The sequence below is a fragment of the Dermacentor albipictus genome, chromosome 7 (assembly GCF_038994185.2).
Source record: "Dermacentor albipictus isolate Rhodes 1998 colony chromosome 7, USDA_Dalb.pri_finalv2, whole genome shotgun sequence".
NCBI lineage: Eukaryota > Metazoa > Arthropoda > Arachnida > Ixodida > Ixodidae > Dermacentor > Dermacentor albipictus.
This window is the reverse complement of record NC_091827.1, coordinates 57,776,601-57,803,882: the sequence shown is the minus strand read 5'-3', so window position 1 is coordinate 57,803,882 and position 27,282 is coordinate 57,776,601. Positions and strand designations below refer to the sequence as shown.

The following is a 27,282-nucleotide window of genomic DNA, read 5'->3' as shown; positions in this document are numbered from 1 at the left end:
GATTTGCGGTTGCCACGTCCTTTCGCAAGTCCGTTGGAAATAAAAAACTGAGGTCGTTTACTACCGATGGCATGCAGTATCATAATAATTGCCATTTTTAAGCTTATGTCTGAGAGCCGAGCTTCCTTGTATTTCTTTAATATCTGTCAAGTGACATCAGAACAGGACTTCACCAATGTTCAACGCGCAGATGGACCCTAAGAGAAGGAAGAAAGACAGAGAACAGCAGGAGGGTGGTATCAGAGGAGGTTGCCTTATCGAGGCTATCTTCATGACGTCATCATCATCATCATCATCATCATCAGCCTGGTTACGCCCATTGCAGGGCAAAGGCCTCTCCCATACTTCTCCAACAACTCCGGTCATGTACTAATTGTGGCCATGCCGTCCCTGCAAACTTAATCTAATCCGCCCACCTAACTTTCTGCCGCCCCCTGCTACGCATCCCTTCCCTTGGGATCTAGTCCGTAACCCTTAATGACCATCGGTTATCTTCCCTCCTCATTACATGTCCTGCCCATGCCCATTTCTTTTTCTTGATTTCAACTAAGATGTCATTAACTCGCGTTTGTTCCCTCACCCAATCTGCTCTTTTCTTATCCCTTAACGTTACACCTATCATTCTTCTTTCAATATCTCGTTGCGTCGTCCTCAATTTGAGTAGAACCCTTTTCGTAAGCCTCCACGTTTCTGCCGCGTAGGTGAGTACTGGTAAGACACAGCTATTATATACTTTTCTCTTGGGGGATAATGGCAACCTGCTGTTCATGATCTGAGAATGCCTGCCAAACGCACCCCAGCCCATTCTTATTCTTCTGATTATTTCCGTCTCATGATCCGGACGTCATGCCTGGTCTTTTTATTGCGATAACAATTACATGAACACTCCAGGCGCGTTTCTGCCATCGGCATCGCCCTGATATTCCACATAAACTCCGAGGGTACAACACCATCGCACCGCACCCTACACTGTATGTGCGAGCGAAAGAGCGCGAGTGGAGCCGACGATCACGACGCAATCTCGCCCGCGCGAAAGCGACGAAAGCGGGGAGGAAGCGCGCCATCTTCCGTAGCGCGCAAGGTACCCAACGTTACGAGGCACCGGCGTAGCGGGGAAGGACGGCGTTCTACTCCGGCTGCAACTGCCTATGTGGCGCGCGGTCGTGCGGCCGTATCTTGAGAGCCATCTACGCTAGGAGCAGAGTCTCGATGCGTCGACGGCTCGTAGATTTGTGCGTGCTCTTTGTTGTCAGCGCTCAGTTTGCGTTATAGCAATAGACAGCACGGAGGTCACTTCGCTCACTGCTGCTGCCGCGATTCCTCACGCCAGCGTTTTGACAGCGAGTGTCCGCGGTCATCGGGCGTAATGTGTTCATGTTTGCTGTGCGCGCTGGCACCATGCTTGTTAGTTTAGCTAGCAAACGAATGTTTACACGTTGATACGGCCGATAAAAGTACTATCCTTACTTCTTATGGCTATCTGCTAATTTGCTATCACAATCGATTATTCGCTTTCGGGGCGAAACTGTGGCTTTTTTTTCCTTCCTCTGTGAAAAGGAGGTGCGACAGAGCATGGTGAAAGTTGTCCATGCTCTATGACAACGCGGTGACTGTTTGGGAGAGTGGTGCCGCGTAGCGGACTTCTGGTTCACTTCAATTTTGAATTGACAGAGGTGGCGTAAATATACAGTATGATCAGCTATGAAGGTCACCGCAGGGGAGTGCTACAAATTAATGTTAATTACCTGGCCATTATTTGACATGCACCCCGCTGCACGAGTATTTTTGCGCCTCTCGCACGTGGAAGAGCTACCACTGCGACCGGGATTTGAACTAGCGATGGCTTGTTCAGAACCAGAATGCCATAATCCATGAACGGCTGTTCTGCTGTAGGGCTCCGTACTAATTTCGGAAATCAAGTGTAATTTACAACAGACATAATCTGTGCAAGGTTGGTTTCTTCATTTTCTTTTTCTTCCTTTCTCTCTCGGTTTCTTTCTTGTCATCTCCGTCGTAAAGGGTTTCGAATTCGCACCCACGACTTAGCTTCCGCAGCAGATGGCTTGGTAGGCTGATCCGTTGCTTCATTTAGTCGATCACTCCCACAGCAAATCTCTACCTCCCGACATGACTTGCGTTAGTCTAGAATATCATCTGGGGAAAAGAATGGCCGATATGATGCGTTGACATAGAAGGCTGCTTCGAAAAGTAGAGCAGCAAGCGTTCTCAGGAAGATACTTTATTGTACTGATATACAAATTAGCTGGTAGGGTACCGGTAAACGTCAATGTTGACGTCGTCTTACGGACCCACATGTTGAAAGTTGCGCGACAGACCATAATGGTGGTGTGTGCAGTACCTTTCTTATGTCTGCGATAGCGCTAGCGGCGTCGGTTCCTTTCTCGCGCGTCTTGGTCAACTGTTACTGCGGGATAGGTTACCACGTCTGAAGGTCTATGTCTGCGCTGCCGTCCAGTGTTACGACGTATGAGCTGACTGAAGGAAAATGCATGGCAATGGACGTCTCATGTCGAAAGGCCGGGCAGTGACCTGGAGCTGCTTTGCAAAACATCCCAATTTATTTACCACGTGAAGGTCAGAAACGAGACTGTGTAAGAAAGGAAGACGGGTGTGGGGCTTCTTTTACACCTTCGAGGCCCTCGAAACCTCGTTAGATCTTATAGAGAGGGAAATAATAGCTGCAAGGTGGATGGACCGGGCCAGTGCCGCCGAAAGCGATGGGTGGCAACAATGCCTTCAACGTTATCAGAATTCTAGGGTTCCATACAATGCCCGGACGATGCAGGTGGGATCTATTATTGTTTTCTTGAAACGCCTGCCAACGGGTAAGACTGCGCACAGCGCACAGCTAAACACCAGGTTGACAGGAGCACTTAACGTTGTTCCCTGCCGATGTAGTCCTCGTCAGAGCAATGCCCGCGCAGAAGCGCACTCCGCATAATTCATCACAAACGTGCATCCTTCCCCGCAATAGTCGTCGTTGGTGAGTCGGGTCGTAGCACCGCCTTGTGTGATTGATAGAGCTGCCGTTATCTTTGTCTTTCTGCCTTCTGTGACAGAAAGCACTTTCGGGCTCAAATCACACGTGGAGGGATAAACGTTGCGGTGCTGTCCCACCGCCACTAAATAAAAATGAAAGAAGAAAGAAAGAATATGCGCATAATTCACCGCCCACGTGCATCGTTCACCCCACTCGTAGCTGTTGTTGGATTGAGTCGTAAGGCCGCCTTACTTACGTGATTAATAGAGTTTTTGTTACCTCTGTATTTCTGCCTTCCGTGACAGAAAGCACTTACGCAGTGAAAGCATTGTTTGGTAACCTTTCCGGTGCTCCCCCACTCCTCCCCCCCCCCCCACACGCACATGCACATGCACAAAAAAAAAAACGCTCACACAACGCTCACATCTCAGAAAGTTGGGTGAGTTGGCACGTGTACATGGTAAATAGTGCAGCGTTGTCTTTGTATCTTTTTGCACTGTGTACCATTTCCAATGAGTCCATAGCGAATAAGCACATATAATTGACGGAAACATCCATATTTTTAAAGCGAATAGCTTTCGTTGCATTTGTCGCCCGTTCTCGTGGTCGATACTTGGCGGTCTGTAGTTGGTAGTTGGTGGTCGGACTTTCACCGTCGAAGGAAAGGGTGCGTTTTCTAACACAACCGAGGTGGGCGTGTTCATCGGCCACAGAAAATGTATTCGATCGTTGGACTTTCGATGCGAATGCAGTCTTCACAAACTTATAATCTCTGGACGTGACATTTTCAACGGTAACACAGCTGTTTCGTCATATTCTAATAATGTGAAGGAATTATATATCCCATGCATGAGGCCCGAAATCCGGCATGATCCAGCGATGGTATCATAAATGGCCGAGGGCGCAAACAGCAAGAATGCGTGAAAAAAATGCTCGGATTGACGTCAGATTCAACAAGGAGGTTCCTGTAAAGCTGTTCTTGCTTTGAGAAGAAAATTTGATACATTTGGGTGTGGGTGGGAATAGAAACAGGCCTCCGGGGTGCGAGACGAGCACACTTCCCAACGCCACTGTGGCTCCACGGTTCTGACTGGCTAAAGTTGTGCCTAGTGCGTACGTCATTGCACACGTCACGTCTCAGCCTTCTGGGTGCGACGTTAGAGGGGATTAAGATTGGCGCAAATTAGAGCAAGGTCGACTAAAGTGGATTAAGGTACAGTCAAGCAAACGTTACAATGCATGACGTCGCGTATTATGATCACGTAATCATTGGAAGTGAAATTGATTATGAGATGCTCACGTATGTGCTCCCTGTGAGTGAGTGAGCATCAGCGGTATGTACTTGACGAGCGAAAGCAACGAGCTCTAACAGACGAGTTCCCAAGACTGAACGAACGTCGTCTGCAGACAATTACGAAGGAGTGCAGTGAAATGGAAAGTCATGCTGTGATGACATTTGCTTGTGTCAACGTCGGGCTTCTGCCAAAGCATGGGTGAGACATTACACACGTCGTCGACATAAAGAAAGCGCAACTTTTCTGCCTAACAGAAACCTGGGTGGACTCAACGGCACCAATAGAACTCGTTAGTTAGCGCTTTGTGTGGGAGGCTCAACGCCCAGAAAACGTGGGAATGGAAGTGACCACCTACGTCCACCAATACTTAAACATCACGCCCATCGAACTCAACGACGTCTTCAACGTTGGCGAAATGTTTGCAGTAAGACTTCACAATGGTCTAATCAAGTGATGTCTAGTACTTGCCACCAAATTTGTCCGAAGACGTTGCTGGTAGGTTCGTCGCACGTCACACACCACTCACGTTGCGGCACCGATCGGTGATCACGGTCGGCGATTTCAAAGAAAACGTAAAGATCTGCACAAACTTTTTTCTTTTGTGCCTTTCTGCTCAGTTTGTGGAGCTGACTTTTTTTGTTACCGTATAGCTTATGCTGACTCTGTTTATACAGCGAAGCTGCATGTGGCTAGAGTTCCGTGCATTTTTGTTCTCCGTTAACATAGACTATCATCATCAATAGCTCATACCCCGGTAAGCATTCATGCTCCCGTAAGCAAACAAAAAATGCAATGGCTCATAGTCTCCCTCGTAAGACAGAGGCTACAAGCACGCATCAAAGGGAAGCGAACAGTGCCTAAGTGCTTTCTAATCCCGCATACAACATACAGAACAGCATGTCGGAAACTGTCATCATCAATGGCTCATTCCTCTATAAGCAATGGCTCATACTTCATTCAGAAATGTGTGTCACGTCCGTGTCGTGTGCTAAACAGCTTCGCGGGTCAACCAACTTCACAGAGTGCAATGGCTCATTATTTTTTTCTTTTTTTCTTTCTTACAGGTTCCTTGGGCTACAGTGCAGGTCGTGACAGTCTCGATTTTTCATCTTGACTTTTTATAAATTTATGATCTGGCTGTTCGTTCACCCTGAAGTGTGCTTGATGCAAATTATAACATAAAAATGATCAAAAATTTGTGTTGCCAAAAATAAAAACCTCAGAAGCAAGAATATCACGACCTTTAGCACTCATTTATACGCAGTCAATACTCGATGACCCTTCCATCGCGTTTTTGAACTCGCCAGGCCCTCCAGAAAGTTCGAGGGAGAAAAAATGTGCTCAATAAAATGAAATTAAACGATCCTAAGGTATCATTATGAAACTTTTATGGAGCATCAGGAAGACATTTTAAACATTTGTGCCAACTTCATGAAAATTCATGAAGAAATAAAGATGTTGATTTTCAAAGGCACATACCCCCTAAAGTGACTGTCAATTTCCACTCAGGGCAATTCCTGTTTTTGAGAAGATGGGCGATTGGCTACAATGTGAAGGTGGTGCTTGGCTCCGTTGCAGACGTGCCTTATAGTAACATCATTTTTTGTGTGTAAGCGAAAAAAACGGGCTTTTTGGCACGCTTTGTCGCGGGGGATCTTTGGGGGCGTCTAAAGTTTAGATACCCTGATGGAGCTAGTGGAGTCCTCGGAAAGGATTGCCCTCCTCTTCTCCCTTCACCCTCTTCCCCTGTAGCGTCCGCAGGAGAGGGCTACGGTACTGCTACTGACGTACTTGTTAACGTGTCCGTTCTCTGCAGAATCCCGCAATGAAACAACAAATGCTACCTAAATGATCTTACTGCAACAAATCTACGCTTTCAAGCGCATCATACCTTTATTAACTCGAATATCCTTCTAAAAGCGTTCGGCTATTCGTTTGCATTTACTTTTCCTGCATAATGTTTTTTCTGTATAACTTCCCACTTTCTCCTTTGAGATTATTGCATGTTGATATTATGAGGCATTAAGTTAAAACTAGCTATAAGAACCTTGGATTTGTGCAACCGATGCGGTACCTGAATTCAACTCCTATGCATAATATTCTCATACTTATGCTTATACTATGCCCGATATACTTATCGTAACACTCCCAATAGCTCATTCTCGCCCGTTTTCGTCATCTCTGATTGCTTCTCGTCATATTCTTGTGCAGGTGCGCATCTCCACCTACTACACGCCCATCGAGGGGTTCGACCAGAACGGCACCGACTCGTGCTCGATCCTCAAGACTGAGATGGTGAGTTGACGCATCCGCCGTGTCCGATGCCGTACAGAATTGAACTGCCGCGGCGGCCGTCCTTCCGTCCACACTCTTAAAAAAAAGTTCGGCTGCATGTTACACTCCTGTAACACGTGAATGCGAAAACCTGCTGCACGCTTGATAATGCTCCGTCTCGCATTGTCGCATCGCTGCTTTCCCCGTTCGGCTTCGTCGGTTCGTTTTCGACGCTTAGCTGGCGGCTTCGCATGCTCGTATATAGCGGGGTCAGACTCGCGCCGACGACGTTTCTCTTATACGTCGCCTCCTCTCAGCTGGGGATTGAAGCGTGTGCTGTTCTTTGTGTGGTATCAGTGACTTCAGTGCTTGTATCCTGTGCATTACGAGAGGGATTAATCATTTCATTTTTTTGCTTATTAGGGGATTATGAGCCATTGCTGGTGACGCTAGTTTTTGCACCATTGAACCGCACGACGCATTTTTTTTTTTCTCAAGGCGATCGTGGGTATGCGCCACTTCACGCTTTCGCCTTAAAAAAAGGTCGCACTTACTACGTGTATGTTATCCAAAACGTTACATCCGGCGGTGCGAACAACGTCCGGAATCGGTAGCGGACACCCACGAGTAACCTTGTTCAGTCTGTAACGTTACCAACTCCACCGTTACCAACTGCAGTGATTACAAGGTTGTGAATGCTGTGACACCTAGGCCGTAACGACACCGACTATTTTTTGTCCACGAGTGCACTTTCGTAGATATTTATGCATGCCTACCTTACGTAGCCCTGAAAGTGTTAGCCTGCGCCACTCACGACTATAGCGTGCTATGTACACCATGGCACACATACTGCAACACGACGATTAGCGCCACAGGTTATGTGTGCTTTCACTCCAGTTTGATGCAAAGCTTTGGCCTGAATCAAAAGGATTATAAACACCCGAAACCAGTATGTATATTATTACCATTAGTTAACGCGATTAACGCCTGCCACTTTCAATATGCAAAGTGTGCCCCCTTTCACTTAAATATTAGCCTACCTAAAATTAATACGATTGGGACTATAAGCTAATAGAAGGCGCGCCATGCCTCGCTCAATTTTTTCAGAGCAAGATGAGCAGCGCCCGGCTGGTCAGCAAGAACATGCAGAGCATCGTGTCCCTGTGTGGCGGAACGATGATCACCCGGAGGCACGTGCTCACGGCCGGACACTGCCTGCTGCCCGAGTGAGATGACCGCTTCTCTGTGTGCTGCACATTTTTGGTAGAAACGAAATGGGCTCCGATTGTCTGAGTGCAAATACGGCATTGCGAATTGTTCGGTACAGTAAGATATTGATGAGGGCTAGTTGGTTCATATTCAGAACTCAGGTTGAACAGCCCGAATAAAACAAGGACACGAGGAAACAAATACCACAGGCAATAAGCGCTTGTCTGCCGTGTTTGATTCCTTGTGTCCTTGTTTTTCTTCGCGCTGTTCAAGCTCAGTTCTAAATAGTCAATATATTTCGTCTCGACGCCAAATTCAAGATTCACAAAGCTTTCCGTTCGTTGACCGCTCGGTCATTACTTTGGCCGCCGTCACTGATAGCGTGCATTGGGCGGCGCCTGTTGTTGGTAGCTGCCTTATAACCTGCGTCGATCCCTGTGAAATTGGCCTTGATCGTCCTAATTGCGGAGAATATTCTGTTACGGATAACTTTGCGGATGTACTACAATAATTGCGGCTGATTTATCGCCGAAAGTAAGTCATCGGATAGAGTGTTCAGCCACTTGAACTGCCTGCCTTAGTCGACCAAAGCAAAGTAGCAAACTTAAACCTTTTTGCTTACTCATCGTTGGCCTATTTATTGAGTGACTTCGAAAGCAATGAGTGCAGTGAAGTAACTGTTGCGTGTTGCCACTTTTTCTCAACATATTTCTTCTTGTTGCTTTAGGAGCAGGATAATATTAAGCAATCGATTCGATATTCTCATCAGTGTTCTTCAAATATTTATATCTGATTCGGGAAATCCACTATTCCGTTGACCACCCTAAAAGTTTATAGTTCCTAAAGATATACTAAACCAGGCCGAAAGTGCAGAAAACTCTCGATTTCACCAGAAATTATGGAGAAGACAATTTACTTATGGGGAGGTATAAAGTGATACAACCAAGACAGGGTGAAGTAGCTTCCACCGCATTACTCGATCGTGAGACGACGACGACGACAAAGGTAGGCATCATGATGAGACAAAAAACGAGGCATATGTATTTACATGGTATTCACATGGCAAGAGTCTTGGGTCATTGTGGTCTGACAGTTGAACCGTCCCGATCTTAAATAAGGTCCCGTGCATAGCAGGGACAATCAGCAGGGAATTCTCATAGGAGGGTCATTAATGAGAGGGCGCTGTCTTTTATTGGTCCGTGACGTCGATGACCAGTTGCTCCTTGTTGCTCGAGCCATCTCAGGGGAGTAGCTGTGGTTACGTACAGTGGAAATGTGCCACCTTGAGCGTCATTGCGTTGGTTTCACAATCAAACTGATTCGCGCACTCGCGGTCGCCATGGGAACAGAAACATTTAGTTAGCCGCACAGTACGGTCAATGACACTACCGAAAGTTTCTCCAATACAAAGCTACCCTTGCTCCTGGAGCTAGCTGCACTGCAAGCATATTTGAAATGTGGCACGTCCGGTCTGGGAGTCTGAGGGAAGAGGCATTCTCACAGTTGATGATAATTAGCTTGGGAAGCCAGGTGGTGGCATTGCCCGCTTGCCTTACTGAATTTTAGGCCCATCGTAACAACTCATCCGTTGCGACAGGAAAAGTCTCGGAGGGTTTGCAGAATCCAAGAACCTTGAAAAGACCAGTATACATGTATGTATGATTCATTCCGGGGCACTGCCATAGGCTTGCCAGGAGGCACTACAAGCCTTAGGGACAACAGACATATCCCCGTCAAACAGAACGGCCAGATCCGGACCTTCTTCAAGTAACACCTTCGCGGGACTAGTATTTGCAGCTCTCGTTCTAGGTTCCCGAGAATAAGAAATCAAGGAACCAGACGTCGCAAGAGTTGTTCCCCTTTCTAAAGAACACCAAGACCAGCAAAAAAAGAAAGAAATAGGAGCGCACTGAAATGCAAAAATAAGGTTATCTAATAAAAAAGAACAAAGAACAAACGTAACCGCATTTGTAGAGAACATAAAATTGGCACAATACAACATTTTACCTGACTGAGGGAAGCTACAGCTGAGGTCCACATCACTGGCATTATCGCGTGCTTTCCTGTACCTGACACCAAAGATATGCTCCTGCAAACCCAAGCTCTAGCGACAGCACTTTACCGTTTTTCTAGCACATATTTAGAAGTCAATTAAAGAACAATGTTGAGTTTCCAATAGGAGCTATGACTTTGCGAGTTAGCATTGTAGCCTTTTCATCGCAAACACAATGCAAGCAGAAGGACAGATTTCGTTTTTTCTGTCTTTGCTGCGCTAGCGCTAAAACAAAATCAACTCATAGGGAAGATAGCACTCACACAAGAATGTTTCTAAAAAACATAAAGCAACTCGCTTCGATCCATAAACTAATGTAACTTATGTTTTGTGCTAGGAAATGAAGCTCCTCCATGAAAATTCTCATTTACTCTACAATGAAAAGCGGGCATTAAAATTACATTTCACCGCCTGACGCACATTAGGCGCCTGATGAATGGACATCAGCTTTAATTTGTTCCGCAAACTCTTCATCAAATGCATGCATATCTAACCTGACATCGCGCAAAAGGAAATTACAATATACTCAACAATAAACAACTTAAGCATTTTACTAGGCTTTGCTCTGCACATCTTTCCTCAAAATCCTTATCCACCCTAAGGACGCGGAAATGACAGTAGTATACCCTCTCTCGCTGGACATGTTAAACATATGACAAATAAACCTCGATTTCGCACTACAAACCCTTTTTTCTCAAAAGCTCATTTACGTAACTCATACACTTAGAACATGACATTGAGCTCTTGTAGATACGTATGAAAATGATTTGTTTTTTTTCTCTCGCGAAGTCTTCAATGCTAACAAAGAATGTTGCGGGAGGCGCCCTCTCTCGATGAACGTCGACGTTAGTGCGATTAGCATTGCAGCAGTGTAGCTGCCACCTCCGAAACGCGTCCTATATGATGCGTGTTTGCAGCCCCGTTTATTGACCCTTTTCGCGGGGCAGTTTGTTCTAGAGAAACGAGATGGCGCTTTCGCCGGCGCGCCGCACATCGCCTCAGCGACAGCGCACGAATACGAAACCACTACCGCTTCCACCTTGCTTCTGTGCGATCAGCTGTCGGAAATGCAATTCAGTTTTCGCTAACACACTATGCTCCAGTCATGCCGGATTGAATCATGTGGATTGAAGGCGTGTGCAGCAGTTGGCTGCAAAAATAGTGACTGACATATTAAGGAATGGAATGAATCTGTGTAGCCAAGTTCACGGACAGTTGCTGCAACTGTTCGTACGGGTTACCGGCACTTCGAGATGTACGGCTTTCTTCGAGGATACATAAATTTGGTCATCCGCCAACGTTGTATCGCTTACCTTCGCAGGAAGTGATTCAGCCCTGGAAGATCGGCAAGAGTGAGTAACGATCGTTAAACAAAGACAAAGGAAGTAGCGTCGCTTCTAGTCATAGTACGTTTCGCGCACAGTATCTACACACATCAACACCAACTTGCACGGAATATTACGTCCAATCTATCATCAACGTGTCAATAAGTGAATGGGCGTCCATTTGAATATATGCGCGCCATATACGCACAATAAATGATGAACTACACCTATAGCGCACGAATTGTCGAAGCTGAATGTTTCGCGATGGTGCACAAGAGTAAGCAAGTTACTAGTGATAATGCATTTTTGCTGCAAGGTACAAACGGTAACGCTTCAACTATTGCACGCAGCGGGAACAAATCTATCGGAACTGAGCGCAATCGCTAGCGATCAGGCAGAAACAATCAGATAGTTACCGCTCCGAGGAATTTACTGAGTCAGAACTGTGACAAGCAACTGCTTCTGAATATTTTCCAAATAAAGAACTAAGAGCAAAACACACTAAAGCTGATTGAATTCATGAGAGGGAAGTTTTGGTAGCTTGGAATACATAGTTAGCCTCCCTTTTAAAACAAGCACCATACACGCTGTTCGCGCCGTTTGGACATAGCTTAATGAGCTTCCAAAGCGCTTTTCATATTCTTTGAAGGTGTGGTCAAATCTTCGTGTCTTCCGCACAGTCACCGGCTACGATATGTCCTGAAACAGAGGTTTGCTAAGCCGCGCTGGCGTCATACACGCTCATTGTAAACGGCAATGGACGAGTCCCCACGTGATGAAACATGGAAGCCCCCACGCTGAAAAAAAAAGGGTCAATATCTCGTGTTTTCCATTGGACACGCTGCGCCATCTAATGGCGCTGCCGAGAAGTGCGCGCGTGCAGCCAGTGTAAATATGCATTCGCACAAGGATGTCTCCACATATATGTCGCATGTTGGATTACGCCCAGCACCGGAGAAATTATACAGTATTGTTTTGTCATTGAAGAGCAGCGCATGCCCAAAGGCCCAGACTCAGCGACCCAAGCTGGCATCAAAGAGTTTCATTGAAGCACCGTAACCCACCATGGTTGCTCAGTGGCTATGGTGTCGCGGTATTGAATCCCGGCCACGGCGGCCGCATTTCGATGGGGTCTAAATGCGAAAACACCCGTGTACTTAGATTTACGTGCACGGTAAAGAATTCCAGGTGGTCGAAATTTCCGCAGTCCTCCACTACGGCGTGCCCCATAATCAGAAAGTGGTTTTGGCACGTAAAATCTCATATTTTAATTTTTTTGAAGCACAGTATACATATCCAGTGGAACGCTTTTCGGCGGGGGCAATATGCGGAAGCACCCGTGTTCCGTGTATTGGGGGCACGTGAAGGATCCGTTGGTGGTGGAAATTAATCCGGAGTCCCTCACTACGGCCTGCCTCAGAAAGCGGGGTTTTGGCACGTGAAACCCCAGAATTGAAGTCGATTCAAGTGACGTACCTTGGGGCAGTCCTTGGGCAGGTTTTGTGACACTGCAGATTCCGTCACTAGCAGTCCGAACGGCCTCTAAATCGTTACGCGGATTATTGGCAAGCAAACTTTGTACTGAATTATTTGCTCTATCCATGCATGTTTGACGGGTTAAATCGTCACGTTTCACGTACGTAGGATGGAAGATGTGTATGTTGTTGCAGCTTAGTCTCAAAGGTACCTGCTTGAGCTTCCATTCACTGCAAGGTCGTGAAGGTAAGGTTCCACAAGTTGCATGTTGTCGATACTACTCTGCACAAAAAAAAAAATATCCTCCTCATTATTCTCCTCATGACCGCTGTTATCAACTTTTGACTCAATGGCCCTATCTTAATGAAGTAACAACAAAAATACGACACACGAAGTAAGTGCACTTCTCAGACAGCGAAGCGTTTAGGAATTCGTACTTGGCCGGGTTTGGCAAAACAGACGCTTCACTTTCGCTCCATGGTGGCGTCTGCGTTGCTTGTTCATCTGCCCATTACTCTCGTGCTGGCGGAAAAACCACTAATGACTTGTTGACTTTAACAACGCAAGGACACGAAGCTTTCTAACAGCTCAATTAAAAGCAGTTGCGTATAGCAGCACGTTTCTTGTGTCGCGCTTATGATATCTCGTGGTCGAGAACAATGTCTAACTACAAGCGGTGAAAGCGATAACCTCACAAAATACCATGCGGCGGCAAATAACAATTGTTACCGACTTCTGCGTTGTCATTGTCGTTATTTTTTTCTGCGCCGACAATGCACCCAGAAAAGAAAAATAAGCGAAAAGAAAGCAGCCTTTTCCTGCAGGACTGTATGTTTCTCCGAAATGCGATGGGTGGGCATAATTTTGATAACTATGATAAGATGATAATCAGATGATAACGTAACACTCGTTTATTCTTTATTTGTTTTGTTAGTCGTTATATGCTAATGCAATGTTTACGTTTGGCATGAACATGCACGTGATTCCACAGCCTTTAGGGCTTATACAAATTTGGTGTCGTCATTCGTCATGGCCGGGATTCTTTGTTAATAGGTGCTCGGCAAGGTCATCTCGCAAACTGCGCTAACACTGGTGGCATTCTTACTAAGGCGAATCATTTTTTATTTCATTCCATGCATTTCGCGGTAGTTACTTAGGTTCCTCATCTGCCTCGTTTCGTACTTCTGTATAAAAATAATTGTGTAACCGACAGTTGAATCAAATTTCTGTCTTCCATGGAAACAGTCCGATACGCTGATCAGTTTCGATAAGAGTGTTTCAGCAGCATGTCGTCTTAAAAGATGTTCCGAAATCTGGTTTACACGTTATCACCGACCCCTCCTGCATTGATCGTTGTGCTATGCAAGTTCAGGATGAAAGAGAGGACCCCGACGAAACGTTTTGAAGTGCGTAAAACAAATTATTGGGCCAGTAGGTGCGAACACCTTTTTTTAAAGCGTTAGGTTCTTTCAGGAACCAGCCTCGATTTCTTGTTAAGCGCCTAAGCGTTTTCGTAGACCGATCCCATAGATAGTGTACTCTAACGCAGCGGTGACCACTGCATATGGTAGTATGGCACCACTGTGCGGTGGTACCTTAGTATTGGTGGTACAGTGTCACCGGTGGTATCACCGGCACCGGTGATACCGGATGGAAACATACGCTGCATATGGGTCCGAACTGGTTCTTGATAAAGTGGCGCTCTAAACGCCGGCTTGCTCCTGCGTGCGAGTACAAGGCACGGGGGAAGGGGGCGCACTACCCATAACACGCAGTGCAACGTAGTGCCACAGATAATCACCTCCGAAGCATGCTTAACTCATTCTGGAATAGCAACCGGGGTTATTTCTTCATAAATGTTCTTTAAATTGCATGCTTGGACACTGCCGATTAAAACGTGCTTGGAAAAGAGAGGTCGGTTTCATTCGTGTGGGGCACATCGTGCTTGTACAGAAAACCGGGAAACGTATGGCATGTTTATATCTTGAACGTTGGAAGGGAGTAACTTTCTGAAATACCTTTGAAGAGCGCACTTTGAAGAAATTTAAGACAGTCCTGGTAATGCTCACAGTATTCATTACCTCTAAGTGGAAGACGAAGAAAGCGCGCCATTCGACGTTGCAATGTTGCTGACATTGCACGGTATCTTTCGATGTGTAATGGCGGTAAGACATGCAGACATTGACATGTTGCCACTGCGGGAGTACGTTGGTGAATAGTTGTCATCGCTTCCTGGAAGGGCACAAAATGGAGACATCTGCACCATGCTGGGTAGATAGAGAGGGATTATTGCTCCGAACGTTTGAATTTTATTTAGAATTTATCAGCCATATAGGGTCCACGGTTTTGGAGTTGCGCGTAATTTAGGAAGGCGTATTCTGCGTGGGTATATGTTGTACAGTATATATATATATATGGCTTGCATGGCAGGCAGTCCAAAAAAGTTGTCGATTTAGCGGTAAATGCGAGAGGAATGTGTTAGCAATACGTCACACCACCTTGAGGTACCGGATACATTGGTTAAACCGCAATCATCACATTGCAATGTTATGTTCGGGAGCACAGTTTACACGCGTCCTGCCTCTTCGAGGAGCGAAGTGCAACTGACTATGGTCCACCGTCACCTGCACTGTGTCTGTATATATATATATATATATATATATATATATATATATATATATATATATATATATATATATATATATATATATATATATATATATATGTGTGTGTGTGTGTGTGTGTGTGTGTGTGTGTCGGGTTGAGCGCGACGGAGTCGAGATAGAGAAGCATCCGCAATGGTGCGATGTGAACAGGCACGTTGAAGAAAGAGCGGCAGTGGTTGCGTGGGCGTGCAACAAGAGCGCCGGATGACCCACTGCTCTCCACTACAATATACTGTCCACTGAAGCTGTTCTAGAAAAGCGACTTAGATTCATACAATCATCAATTGATCAGACACCGTAGTGCTATAACGTTGCAGCCACTCGGGTACAGCTCACGTTACTTGTCAGTTTCTTAAGCCTCGTTTACACCGATCCCTCCGCAGGGAGTTCAATCCTCGCTACGTGGTCCGGTACGGCTCGTCCCGCACCTCCCGCCAGGCGACGGCCTTCGTGAGCAAGGTGTTCAAGCACCCGAACTGCCACCTCGTGAACCAGGACCGCGCCGTGGACGACGTTGCCATACTCGTACTGCGGACTGCACTGCCTGTGTCCCCGGTGTGCCTGCCCCGACCCGGTGCACCACTGCCCTCGCACGTCACCGTCGCCGGCTGGGGCAACACGATACCGAGTGAGTGTGTCGTATACGGGGCCAGAACGTGGACTTCGGAATAGATGCCTATAAGGCTACGAACAGCAAAGGAAACAAGGGAGCTCACGTGAGACAAGCCAAGCCAAGGGCTTCCGAACGCGTTTCTGATGACGATTCCGTTGGTTCTGTACAGTACAAGAATGCGCGTGCGTCACATTATCGGTAGTGGTTTATAGTAAACGTGTGGAGGTTGCGATAAGGTTATCTAATCTTCAGTATGCTATCCGAAATGTTGTGTCGTGAGTCCGTGCTACTGTCAACTTTTAAATCTTTGAGCTCCAGGCTGTTCGAGGACTTACGAAGGGGTCATTATTAACAGACCATGTGCGTACGCTGGTAGGGTGCTCCACTTACGTCATACTCAGAAGCGGGCAACACAAATGAGGGAAACCAAGGTGCTCAATTTTTACTATCTACCACACGAAGCCAACATACATTTCAAACAATAAAACCAATGAGAGCATAGGTGGGTTACCTATGTTTCCAACGAAAATATGGAATTATCTTGAATGGGGGTTAAATTCACGACAAGCTTCATATTCTTAAAGGAAAAGGGATGTCATTCGTGTATATGTGCGTGTGTGCGTGCGCATCGGAGGGCGGTAACCTTCGTTATTTGCTTACACGTATAAATGTGCACGCGTGGCAACGCTTGCAGGCATCGACTCCCTGCAGCTGCCTGAGCTGCTCAAGGAGGCGCAGATGGAGGTGGTCTCCAAGGACCGGTGCCAGGAGGAACACTCGTACGCGAACCTGACGCACCAGATATGCGCCCAGCCGGCATCCGGTTTTCCTGGAGTGGTGAGTGCTTAAAAAGGGTCCCTGACCACGCTATACCAGAAATTTTGGTTATTAACTGAAAGTCGTAAAGCGCCGCATAAGGAACATTCTACCGCAACACAATTTAACAAAAAGGTAGAGGGAGAGGGAGGTGCTTAACAACAGCCTAGATGTAAGGAAACGAAATGTCGCATGCAAGACCATATGGCGCAAGACGGCCTGCTACCCTGTTCGCAGCTGGGCCTTCTCCCCTTTCCTCGACCAGGCACTTACAAGTAACACTCCTCTCCTGCCTTCTCCCAAATCTCAGCCGATAGTGGCCACCTCCTTTAACGTCACCACACACGCCACCGTGACCCAAACTTTCATTTCAATTGATTTTTAGTCTAGATTCTTCTTCTTGCTCGACTAGGCATTTCCAGACGTGGTTTTCCGTGCTCTGCATTTACCACCGCGAACCAACTGGTAATTGACCAGTTGGTTCGCGCTTGTTTCTGGTCATCTGTGCGGAGCATGGCGCCACGCGCACGACGCGGAAGCGTCGCACGCGTCACGTCATCTAGCTGGCGAGCCGAGTGGCTGCGTCGAGAAGCAATGTCGCTCGGGCTTTTCGTTGAACTTGCAGCGGTTTACGGGGCCGTTACATCGGGCGCAATACCTTAACTGCTTGCAGGCATGATCTTCGGCGCCTGATTACGCATAGCGCTTGTTTGTTTACAATTACGGAACCACGTGAGCGTTCCTCTAAAAAGCAGCGTCACGGGACTCGCATACCGATGTACGCCAAGGGTGCCGGCATGTGTGTCGGCGAGGGTGTCGGCGAGGAAGCGTATAAGCCTCCTTTCCGATGCAATAGGCACGTACTACACGGCGACGGCATCACGCTTTCGTCATCCATCGCAATGACGACGTAGAACTCCCCAGATTGAAGAAGAGGGACGTTTCTTTCCCTTTTTTTCGAAGCAGAAAAGATTTTGGCAGCTTGGGAAAAGGTAGACACCCACATTTAGGAGTTGGTACTTCGCGCCAACTTTTGCCTTTCCTTGGTGACGGTGCGCGCGCGACTTCGCTGCTCACTGGGAGTGTGGTAGGGTAGGCGGGACCGAGAGAACGCTCGCCGAGATCAGTGTAGCCATAAATCATTCTCCAATATTCCGGCGACATCTCCCGTCGTAACATAATTTCGTCCCGAAGCGAGAGGACGAAAACGTAGACGAGATACACAAGACGAGCACCGTCTACGGCTACGGCTTCCTCTTATCCCATGAAACACGCAAGCAGCTATTTGATGTCTAAAAGATGTCTTCAACGGCTAATTCAAAAGCCTAGTAGCTGTCTTGATCAAGACATTTTGTAGCCATGGACGTCTAGAAGTACTTCAGTTAGCCCTGCTAACGTTACGCTAAAAGTTGGCTAATGGACAGCTTGACAAGAACAACTGAAGACTTTTATTAGACATTCCCTCAAATTTTTGCGGCAGCTCTTACAGTAACACTACGTTTGCCCACAGTTACAATTTATTTTAAACGAGGCATGGACATCAGAAAAAAAAAGTTTATATTGTCGGATAGAGTGATGCAGAGGTAGTTTTTCCAGATGTGAAACATGGGAATAGTGCAGTACAGCTTCATTGGTCAATTTGTGCTTTTTAATTAGACCAATCAATTGAATGCCACCTGTCAGAATTATTTTGCAAATCAAACAAGATCTGTATTGTATGCTGATATACTTCCAATGTTCACTCATTGACCTAAACAAGAACATCTCTGCGTGAAACACACCATTATTGACAAAACTTCGCCCTGCTGGGTCTCCACCAAATTGAAATAGTTTCTAGCAAAGAAAAATTTTGTCAGTGATGCTGCAGTTCAGGCAAAAATTATATCCTGGTTTCAGCTACAGGGGGCACAATAGCCTTACACCAGTATACGAAACAGAACACTGTGCTGCAATGAATTAAGAAATAAAGGATAGTACACATCTGGAAAAACACTCTGTGAACCACTCTAACTAGCAATATAAATATATTTTTTCTGATGTCCATGCTTCATTTAAAAGTAAATTGTAACTTACTTTCCGGGTGCCTCTTGTAAGGTAACGCCAAATGCTTGCACAGCATCACGCAGAAATAATGGCCAGTTCTTCGGCATACCATCCATTAGTGAATTCCTTGTATGTTGCATGTTACAAGATACTGAAAGATAAATCATAATATGCTGTTATTTTTTTTCATAAATTGTATGATGAGCTTTTCATGCATAAAAGGTGATTGCAAGCTAAAATGCAGCAAGGCATCAACTTCACACCATGTCACATACTCATACTTTATTACCTAATAGATTAGAAAAGATGCAGAAAGTGTAATTAAGAAGAGTGACAAATAGCAGCAAAGGTGATCATCGATAAATCTTGAAGATGATTGCTGCCGCTGCCAGAGTAGGCCAGCCTTCGTAGGAGAGCACTGGCTGCCCACAAAAGCTTGCTGTCACAGGCCACCCATGACGGTTCTTGTAGACATAGGAAAGCAATACCTGCACAGAACAGGAAAAAAAGGGCAAGGGAGGAAATGGGAATGTTGAAATTGGAACTTCAATTAGCAATATGTGCTACGTAAGAAGTTTGGCTCACATTAAAAATAAATTTAAGCATTCCTTTCTCTTAAATTACGGGTATCTTAAGGTATGTATGCGATGATGTTTAAAATGACTAGTATATTTCCTATCATGAGAAGCCAACAAACACTGACACCAAGAACAACATAGGGGAAATTACTTGTGCTTAATAAATTAAATAAACGATAAATTAATGGAAATTAAAGTGGATGAAAAAACACCTTGCCACAGGTGGGAACTGAACCCACAACCTTCGCATTTCGCGTGCTATGCTCTACCAATTGAGCTACAGCGGCGTCGTTTTCCCATCCACTTTCTTGGGTATTTATGTGTCCTAGTAGAACACTGGGAGTGTTAGCCAGCGCCCCAACTCAGAGGCCTTGTTCCTGGCATATAGTCCTTAAGTTGCATAGCAGAGTCAAAGTCAGCCTTTAAATTATTGTATGGTGTTTTGTGGCTAAAAAGCCACTTATCAACCTGTCAAACAAGTCTGAGAAGCTTCCTGCAAAATATAATCAGTTTAAAACAGTAATTCACTCTGCAGGTAAATGATGTACTAACTTAATTAAGTTAAATAGCGTCTTATATTGTTGAACCAAAAGCAAGTTTGGCATTTTGCGCTGCCTAGCTGTTGCCTTTCTTTCAAACTTAAACATGACACAGTACAGAGTAAGCAGGTAGCATGCAAAGGAGGACTGGTGATAAAGTAGTGTTCCAAAGTAACACTCCTAGCTGGATCAATCACTTTTGTTGATATATTTTCAAGTGACCCTAATTGGTTTCGGGCAATACCTCACACAAATGATGCAACACCTTGGATGATGCTTCATACAAAGTTGAAAGTATCTCATGATGTGATCAAACGATAACATTGCCCGCTGACTTGGAAGTGTTAACATGCTGTTTGCGTGAGAAAGTGCGAAGTGATTCGTATAGGTGGCAAATTATCAGTGTATCTATACTCTCAGGTAATTCTGAGCATCTAAGCTGACTTGCAACTGAGAAGCTACTGCACACAAAAAGGTGTATTCAAATAATGGTCCATGCAGAATAATTGCCCACCTAGTGAAGAGGCAAATGTGGCAGGCTAATGGGCCAGGGCAAATAGATTGATAAATTCTGATAACACATCCAATGATATTATTGAAATAGGTGATAAAAAACAGCACAGGTAAAATTGCAGTCATGACAAAATTTTAAAAGCACCTCTGCAAACTGCTGGAACCCTCAGCATCATGCCTGTTCTACACGCACATATGTTGCAGCGCAATCTATATCTAAGACGCAGGCGCATCCACAGATCACTTTGTGATCTCCTCAAAATAAGGTTAAAAAACAGTCTGGCACAAGCTACTTGATGCGATTCATTTTGCAAGCACCAGCCAAGTGCTCATGGTGGTAGAACGAAATTGAAGTTTGTCCTTGTATGGAAGCCTTGGCCCATGTTTTATCAATTCTAGCGGCAAAGCACACCTTTTACAGCACACATAAATCTTAAATAAGACTGCTTGCTGATGCTGTACAGTAAGTTCCTGTAAAGAAACTAAATCACACAGAAAACATTTAGAATACCAAACTAATCAAATACTGGCTTGAATACATTTGTGCATTAGGGAAGCAAGGTGTAATGTACACTGTTGTAGAAAATTTTTACTCATGTATGGAATACTTCTATGACACAGCAGAGTTAATTTGTGAGTTCTTACATAGCAATGACTACCTACAGGTAAATTTTGTAAGGCTTAGGGAAACTAATTATTAGTAGAACTGTGTATGTACACTGGCACTGAGAAATTGGTTATAATAGTGGCAGCTTATAATGGACCAGAGCTAAAAAATGGCCGTTGGTGAGACACCAACTAGCTATTTTACCACGAAGCGCTCCCTGGCCTTAACCCACATAAAAAGCACTGGGAGGACCAGAGAGGGTACAGTACATTGGCTTACACTGATCATGATGAGGTCCCGTCATCCAGCTAGCGCCAAGGTACAAGAAGGGTGTCCAGCCGTCTATAGAGTGAAAGGGACAAAATAAGATAGCATCAAGTCAGTTGAAAGGCAGATTTGCAATTACACATAAGGTGACCCAGTCACAGTCATTCATTAATAAATGCCAAGCTGTCGTGATTTCACTCCCAGATGAAGCACCTACTAGGTTAAAGGTTTTGCTGCTTATTTAGAACAAAACAAGTGAAATTTGTACATCAGCAGACGATTTAATTTGGAATTGTATAGATGAAGTAAACATTGCAGTTATATTTTTTGTTTTGCTATAAAGTGGGATAGCTACAAACTGCATAGTCACTGACACACGCGCGCACACGTAAGTACAAAAGGACACAAAATAAGGCGAGTTCAGTCTGGTTCAGCATTACAGCCAGCGCGTCATCTTCGAATGCACTCCTTTCGGTTGGCTCGTGCTACGTTAACCACAGGCTAACAACCAGGGCAAAGTTCTGACTGTTGTTGCGGAAGTCGTGGAGCGCGGTAGTGCTGAACGGCTGAACACAAGCAGAACCCTCGTATAAAAGTAATGACGAAATCTCGCAGGGCAGAAGAGCGCATATATCAAGAATTGCCGCGGGTAACACCTAAATATATTCACATTGTTGACGAAAAACGAAGCGCAATGTATTTCACTTACCGGAAAAAGTGTAATGCGGGAGACACATGGTGCGATTTTGGGTGCGATCGGTCGTACGACCATTCGCACCGGCAGCCGCACTCAACAGGTTCTCAACCAAATCCCTCGCACGCGGCGCCGAATCGCACGCCGCGCATGCGACCAACTTGCTGAATATAGACAAGAACGGCACCGAGAGCGGCGCTGCTGCGCCGGCGTTGAGAGCGCCGCATGCGGAGCAAAATTCTATTAGCGGTGGTACCCCTCTCCCATCTCTCGTTCGCGCCGCCTTGATTGCCTCCTGCACTGCGCGTGTTTGGGCACGTTTCGCGCCGCGCGCGGTGTGTGCGCGTGGACATTTCCTTCGAAGGGCGGTGTACAGTCTCTCTCACATTTAGGGGAAAACTCGAAGCGCAGCAGCTCGCGCAGATGCTCGAGGGGCGGGATCTTCAACGGCGTCGTCTGCTACGGCGGCGCACGCTGGCCGCATTGTCGAGAAACGTTCTACTGTCAGGTGCAGGGCGCTGATCACATCGTTACTGCGTGAAAGGAGCCGGTATTCTTTGCTAAGCGTTGCGCGACGCCCACTGATACGCCTCGAATGCAAGTTCATCGCTGCATGGCAGTCATAGACGACGTACCGATTCCATACATTCTTGACGGCCCGTTTCTGGAAGGCGACTATATATTCTAACGCGATAGGACGCCGATCCACACTGCTCGTGCTGTGCAAGAACTGCTAGAAGAGCGCGCAGTCACTCTCTTGGAGCGGCCGCCTCAATCCCCGGGCGCCAACATCATTTAAAATGTCTGGGGCTCGTTGAAAGTATCGCTGGCGCAACATCCCCTCTATCAGTCGCCCGATGATAGGCTTCGATCCACCATCGTCAGTGACTGAGACGTGCAGCGAATGAACACATCCCTGATCAAGTCATTCTACACTTCACTGCCTTCCAGGATGAGCGCTGTCATCGCTGCCGCTGGGGACATGACGAGATACTAACTGAAGTTCCGAGCGTGACGTGTCCAATTCCCCACCGGCGGGCAGGGTCTGTCTGGTGTAGCTAATGATTATCGAGAGAAATCACTTCCAGCTCATTGTCTGAGCCTAAAACGTTCATTTAATCGTGTCCGTTTGTTTCACCGTGTTCGACTCCCATTGTTGAGTGCTTTGTTTTCCTTTCCAGTCAAACAAAGACTGAGCACGTTGCGCGCACATCTTGGTGCGTTTTGTCGCTGCTCATTACGGTAGCACACACAGTGAAGAAATATACGTGCACACGCTCAGTACTCCGGCCCTTCGAAAGAACAAATGAACTATGTTGTCAAAAGAAGTTTGTGGAACTCCATTAGCGCCAATGAAGGATCAGAGTATGGCGACGCACAACGTTTAGTAAAGAATATCAGCTCAGTTCCCGCAGTACCGATGAAATCGGTGCACTGCCCCTGACAGTACCACGCTTCCCGAAAATGCGGCCAGCGCGCGCCGCCGTAGCAGACGACGCAGATCACGACACCGCCCCTCAAGCGTGTGCGCCTGCTCGAGCTGCTGCCGCCGCACGACTCCATTGCTTGCCGCATCGCGATGCAATACGTTCCGAGTTTTCCCCTTAGTGTGAAACAAACTGCACACGCGATATTTGCCTTTAAGAAGATCGGTACGCTTGACGATTATTTTCATGGCTGCAATGCGGCGAAAGGGCAGCGTCTGCTTAACCATGTAAGGGACGCTGAGCAGGTAATTGGAAACGACATCGTATGTGCCGCCGGAAAAATCGTCAGCACATACGATGCGGCACATACATACGGCACCTACGAGCTAAAGTCATTTTTGCAGTTTCTCACATTATGTTTGCTACAAATCCGTGTTGTCTCTGATGGCGACAACGGACTTCTATCGACACTGTGCGGAAATAAACAAGATATATCGCTGCATAGCACAAGTACGACATGCGCACACAACTTTAACTAGCACGTCCCCTACAATATGGAATAGAGGCAGCAATGTAGACAGCTTGGTCATTTTTTAACAGTACTCAAGAGACGGAAGTTGAAAGTATTATTAATCATTCCTGCTTCAGCAATGCCGGCGCGACCAAGACGCGGGTGTGTATCGTCCAGTAACCCGATCGATCGGTGCGATGGTGAAGCGGGAATGAACTCCGGTCATGTTCAATGCATCATGCACATATTCAATTTCTCGGCACGCGTGAACTTCGGCCACTGCTAGCGCATACAACAGACGTGGTTTCCATTCTTAGACAGCGCACAGACAAACGAAACACGAGAAAGAAGACAGGACAAGCACTCGTTGAACTTCAAGTTTTTGTATGAATAAAAGGATTATGTACCGAGTAATTATTAATTTCACGTGGGTTAGATATAGAAACCGTCATACACTCAGGAGTGATCAATAAACGATCTCGCTTCGTTTGCCAGATGTTTACTTCGCTCGGCGCACCGCAGTAGTCCATGTCTGTCGTCTGCTTCTTTCGTACCATTTTCTTGTGAATCGGTATAATTTCACTGGTGGCATCAACCTTTTCATGTTTACATTGCTGTCGTGACAGTTAACAACACAATAATAATTTCCGGTCATCCGAAGAGGCGCCGTCGCAAACAAGAGACGTTTCGCGCGCAGCGCGAACTGAACGCGGGCGCGACCGCGAAGGGAAGCGGCGACGGAAACCTACACCTTCTCGCGTGCAGCGAGCGCGAGAAAGCCTTCTCGCGTGCACCGCGTGCTCAGCCTGGCCTCCTCTGGCTCAGCGCGAGCGAAGGGAACCGGCGGAAGCGAACCCCCGGGGGATTGGAAACCGTGCCGCCAGGGGAGAAACGAGCGCTGGCGTCTCGGGCGAAACTTGGCGTGCGCTCGTCTATTCTCGTGCGACCGCCGCATCGGTCGGGCGACCGCAGCCAATGACAGCGCAGGTAGCGCGAACGTCACGGCCACGTCATAGACCCGACGGGGCGGAGCCGGCGAGCGAGCGCCTCGCCGCTCCGATCATCTCTGTTTTTTTTCTCCCTGGTCGAAACGAGGGCCTCTTTCGCCGCTGACGGCGGCACATAAATAAGCAGCAATTTGTTTCTGACACGATATAACTTATAGAATAAAGTGGCCTCAAAAGAGTGCATGTTATGAAGCGTCGTGCGATATAGTAAACGGACGCCGTCAGCGCAGATGCGCCAGCAATCGTCTATACGAAGTGGCTCGCCTGAGTGGCGTGTTTACTCATCGCTACTAACGGCACTGAGAAAACTAACCGTATTTTCACTTAAGAAAAACATAAATGTTCAAGCATTGATTGTGCTGATGAATTTAGGCGCTTAATTACGAGCTGCGGACGCTGCGGCATGGGCCCTCGGCCTCGGATAGACGGCCGGCGAGCTAGGCCTACACGGTCTCCCAGCGATCGCAAGCTCGCCTGGCATGCTCGTTCGCTTCTGTCGGCGCCAATGAAATCAAATGTGCTGCAATATAAGCGTAGGATAACTGCGTACACGTTGTGCCGACTAACATAGACGCTTCGTTTTACGAGCTGCAAGCGATCGGCGATCGTGTCACAAGCGCCACCGGTGTCGGATTCGGTGGCCGAGCGAGCTGTGCCTGCCGGCACAGCCATCGGCGGCTGTCAAAGGAGCCGTTACTGGTAACGCGGCCTTGTGGAAACACGTCTACAGTGCTTCCATGGGCGTGTTTATATTGTCATCGTTTGTTCCAAACAAGAGGGCTGTGCAAATACGTTTGCTTTCACTTTCTGTTCGAAGTTATGCAGCATTCCAAACTTCCACGCAGGGGCGCCGGTTCTGGGCGGAGCTAGCCGCCGCTCGGTCATTCGTACCATGTGTCCCGAATCGCCGCATGCGGCAAGTCGCACACGACGCGCCGTACGACTGATCGCACGGAAAATCGCACCATGTGTCTCCCGCAAACGTGCGACGTACAAAGACGCACCGAGACACGAAGGCGGCGAACGCAGATCCCGCCATTGTGGTAGTAAGCCGTCGGCGAAAACACGCAATACAGCCGATGTCACGAAGCACTGATGCAAAACACACGGCAAACAGCATCAGCACAGCTAAATGACTCCAGTTAATATCCAGTATAAAGGTACAGAACGGCTTGAACAACTGGCATAACGAACCAACGACCGAGACATTGCGGGCGGGAGTGGCCGTTTTTTTCAAACTTCCTGCCTCCCAGTGTTTCCAGCACAGAATGAGATGTCCGACAAATTTGGATTGTGCCGCCGAAGTGGTCGCAGCGCGGTGGCTCTGTGACACCGCTGTGCAACACCGGCATTTCGCTCCTGCTGCTGCGCGAGCATAGAATGGTTTCCAGGCGTCGTGTGCGCGCCCTGTATATGGAAAACAATAACACGCCCTTGATTGTTGAAGTTCTGGTGTGAAATTATTTAATATTAAAGCCAATTAACTTATGTTGCTTCGAACGAGTTCGATTTGTCTGAGGCGTCCTTTATTCGCTAACGTCGACGGCCGACGGTAACCGCACATTTAACACGTCGTTTGGCATTTTATGCACTTTTAGACAAAAAGATCTAGAAAAGTTCTTGAGTTAGACATTCTGAATGCGTTTACCAAAACAGACTCTAGTGACACCCGTAGTGGGTTTTGCCGCAGATAGAATATATGCTAGCATATTCCAAGTGCTGAGGTTATGTTTAGAAGAAATTCTATTTTCAGTCTTATCATAGACCAAGACGTCTATAGCCGTTTGTAGCCATTTCAAGAAGTTTTTAAGAGGTTTTGTGTTTCGTGGGATGTTACCGTACCAACTCGCCCAACTTTCGATGCACAGTTAATGCCCGTTCATACGCATAGTGGTTGAGACCTCACTTGACACCCGACGCATGATATCTCTGGGCGCTCTCTAATGCTGTCGCGTTGACACTTCACCACTCAGTCGATTGCTCGCATCCCGATTAGGCACAGAAGGAAACCATGCCGCAGGTAAAGGTGGTAGCATTTGAACGTGTAAAATAAAGAGCTGTTCTTCGTGAAAACCGTAGCCGGTCTCACCCAAAGCGTTTCGTCAGTGACTGTTGCCACGCCATTTAAACGGGTCGGGTGATACCCAATCGCGCACAGTCCCAACGTACGAGCGGCGTTGTGAATTCACCGCATGCTGACGCGAGATGCAGTTATCTATAGCGACCGCACGATTCCATTGAAACACGATCCCTCCGGGCGATTCTGTGACTCTCTCGGCGCGGAAGGCGAGAAAGGTGAGCCTTGATGAAGGAGCGCGTTTGTATATATATATATATATATATGTAATGTGGACGATCTTATAAGAAC

General features: G+C 46.8%; 1 protein-coding gene across 1 annotated transcript in view; it reads left to right on the top strand.

Moving 5' to 3' along the window:
• The window catches only part of LOC135912615 (chymotrypsinogen B-like), a 34,778-nt gene that overhangs the window by 6,850 nt on the left and 646 nt on the right, over nucleotides 1-27,282 (top strand). The window contains exons 4-7 of the mRNA XM_065445110.2: nucleotides 6,508-6,591; nucleotides 7,678-7,796; nucleotides 15,683-15,927; nucleotides 16,607-16,749. Coding sequence (XP_065301182.2) covers nucleotides 6,508-6,591; nucleotides 7,678-7,796; nucleotides 15,683-15,927; nucleotides 16,607-16,749 — 591 coding nt within the window. The remainder of the gene's footprint in view (nucleotides 1-6,507; nucleotides 6,592-7,677; nucleotides 7,797-15,682; nucleotides 15,928-16,606; nucleotides 16,750-27,282) is intronic.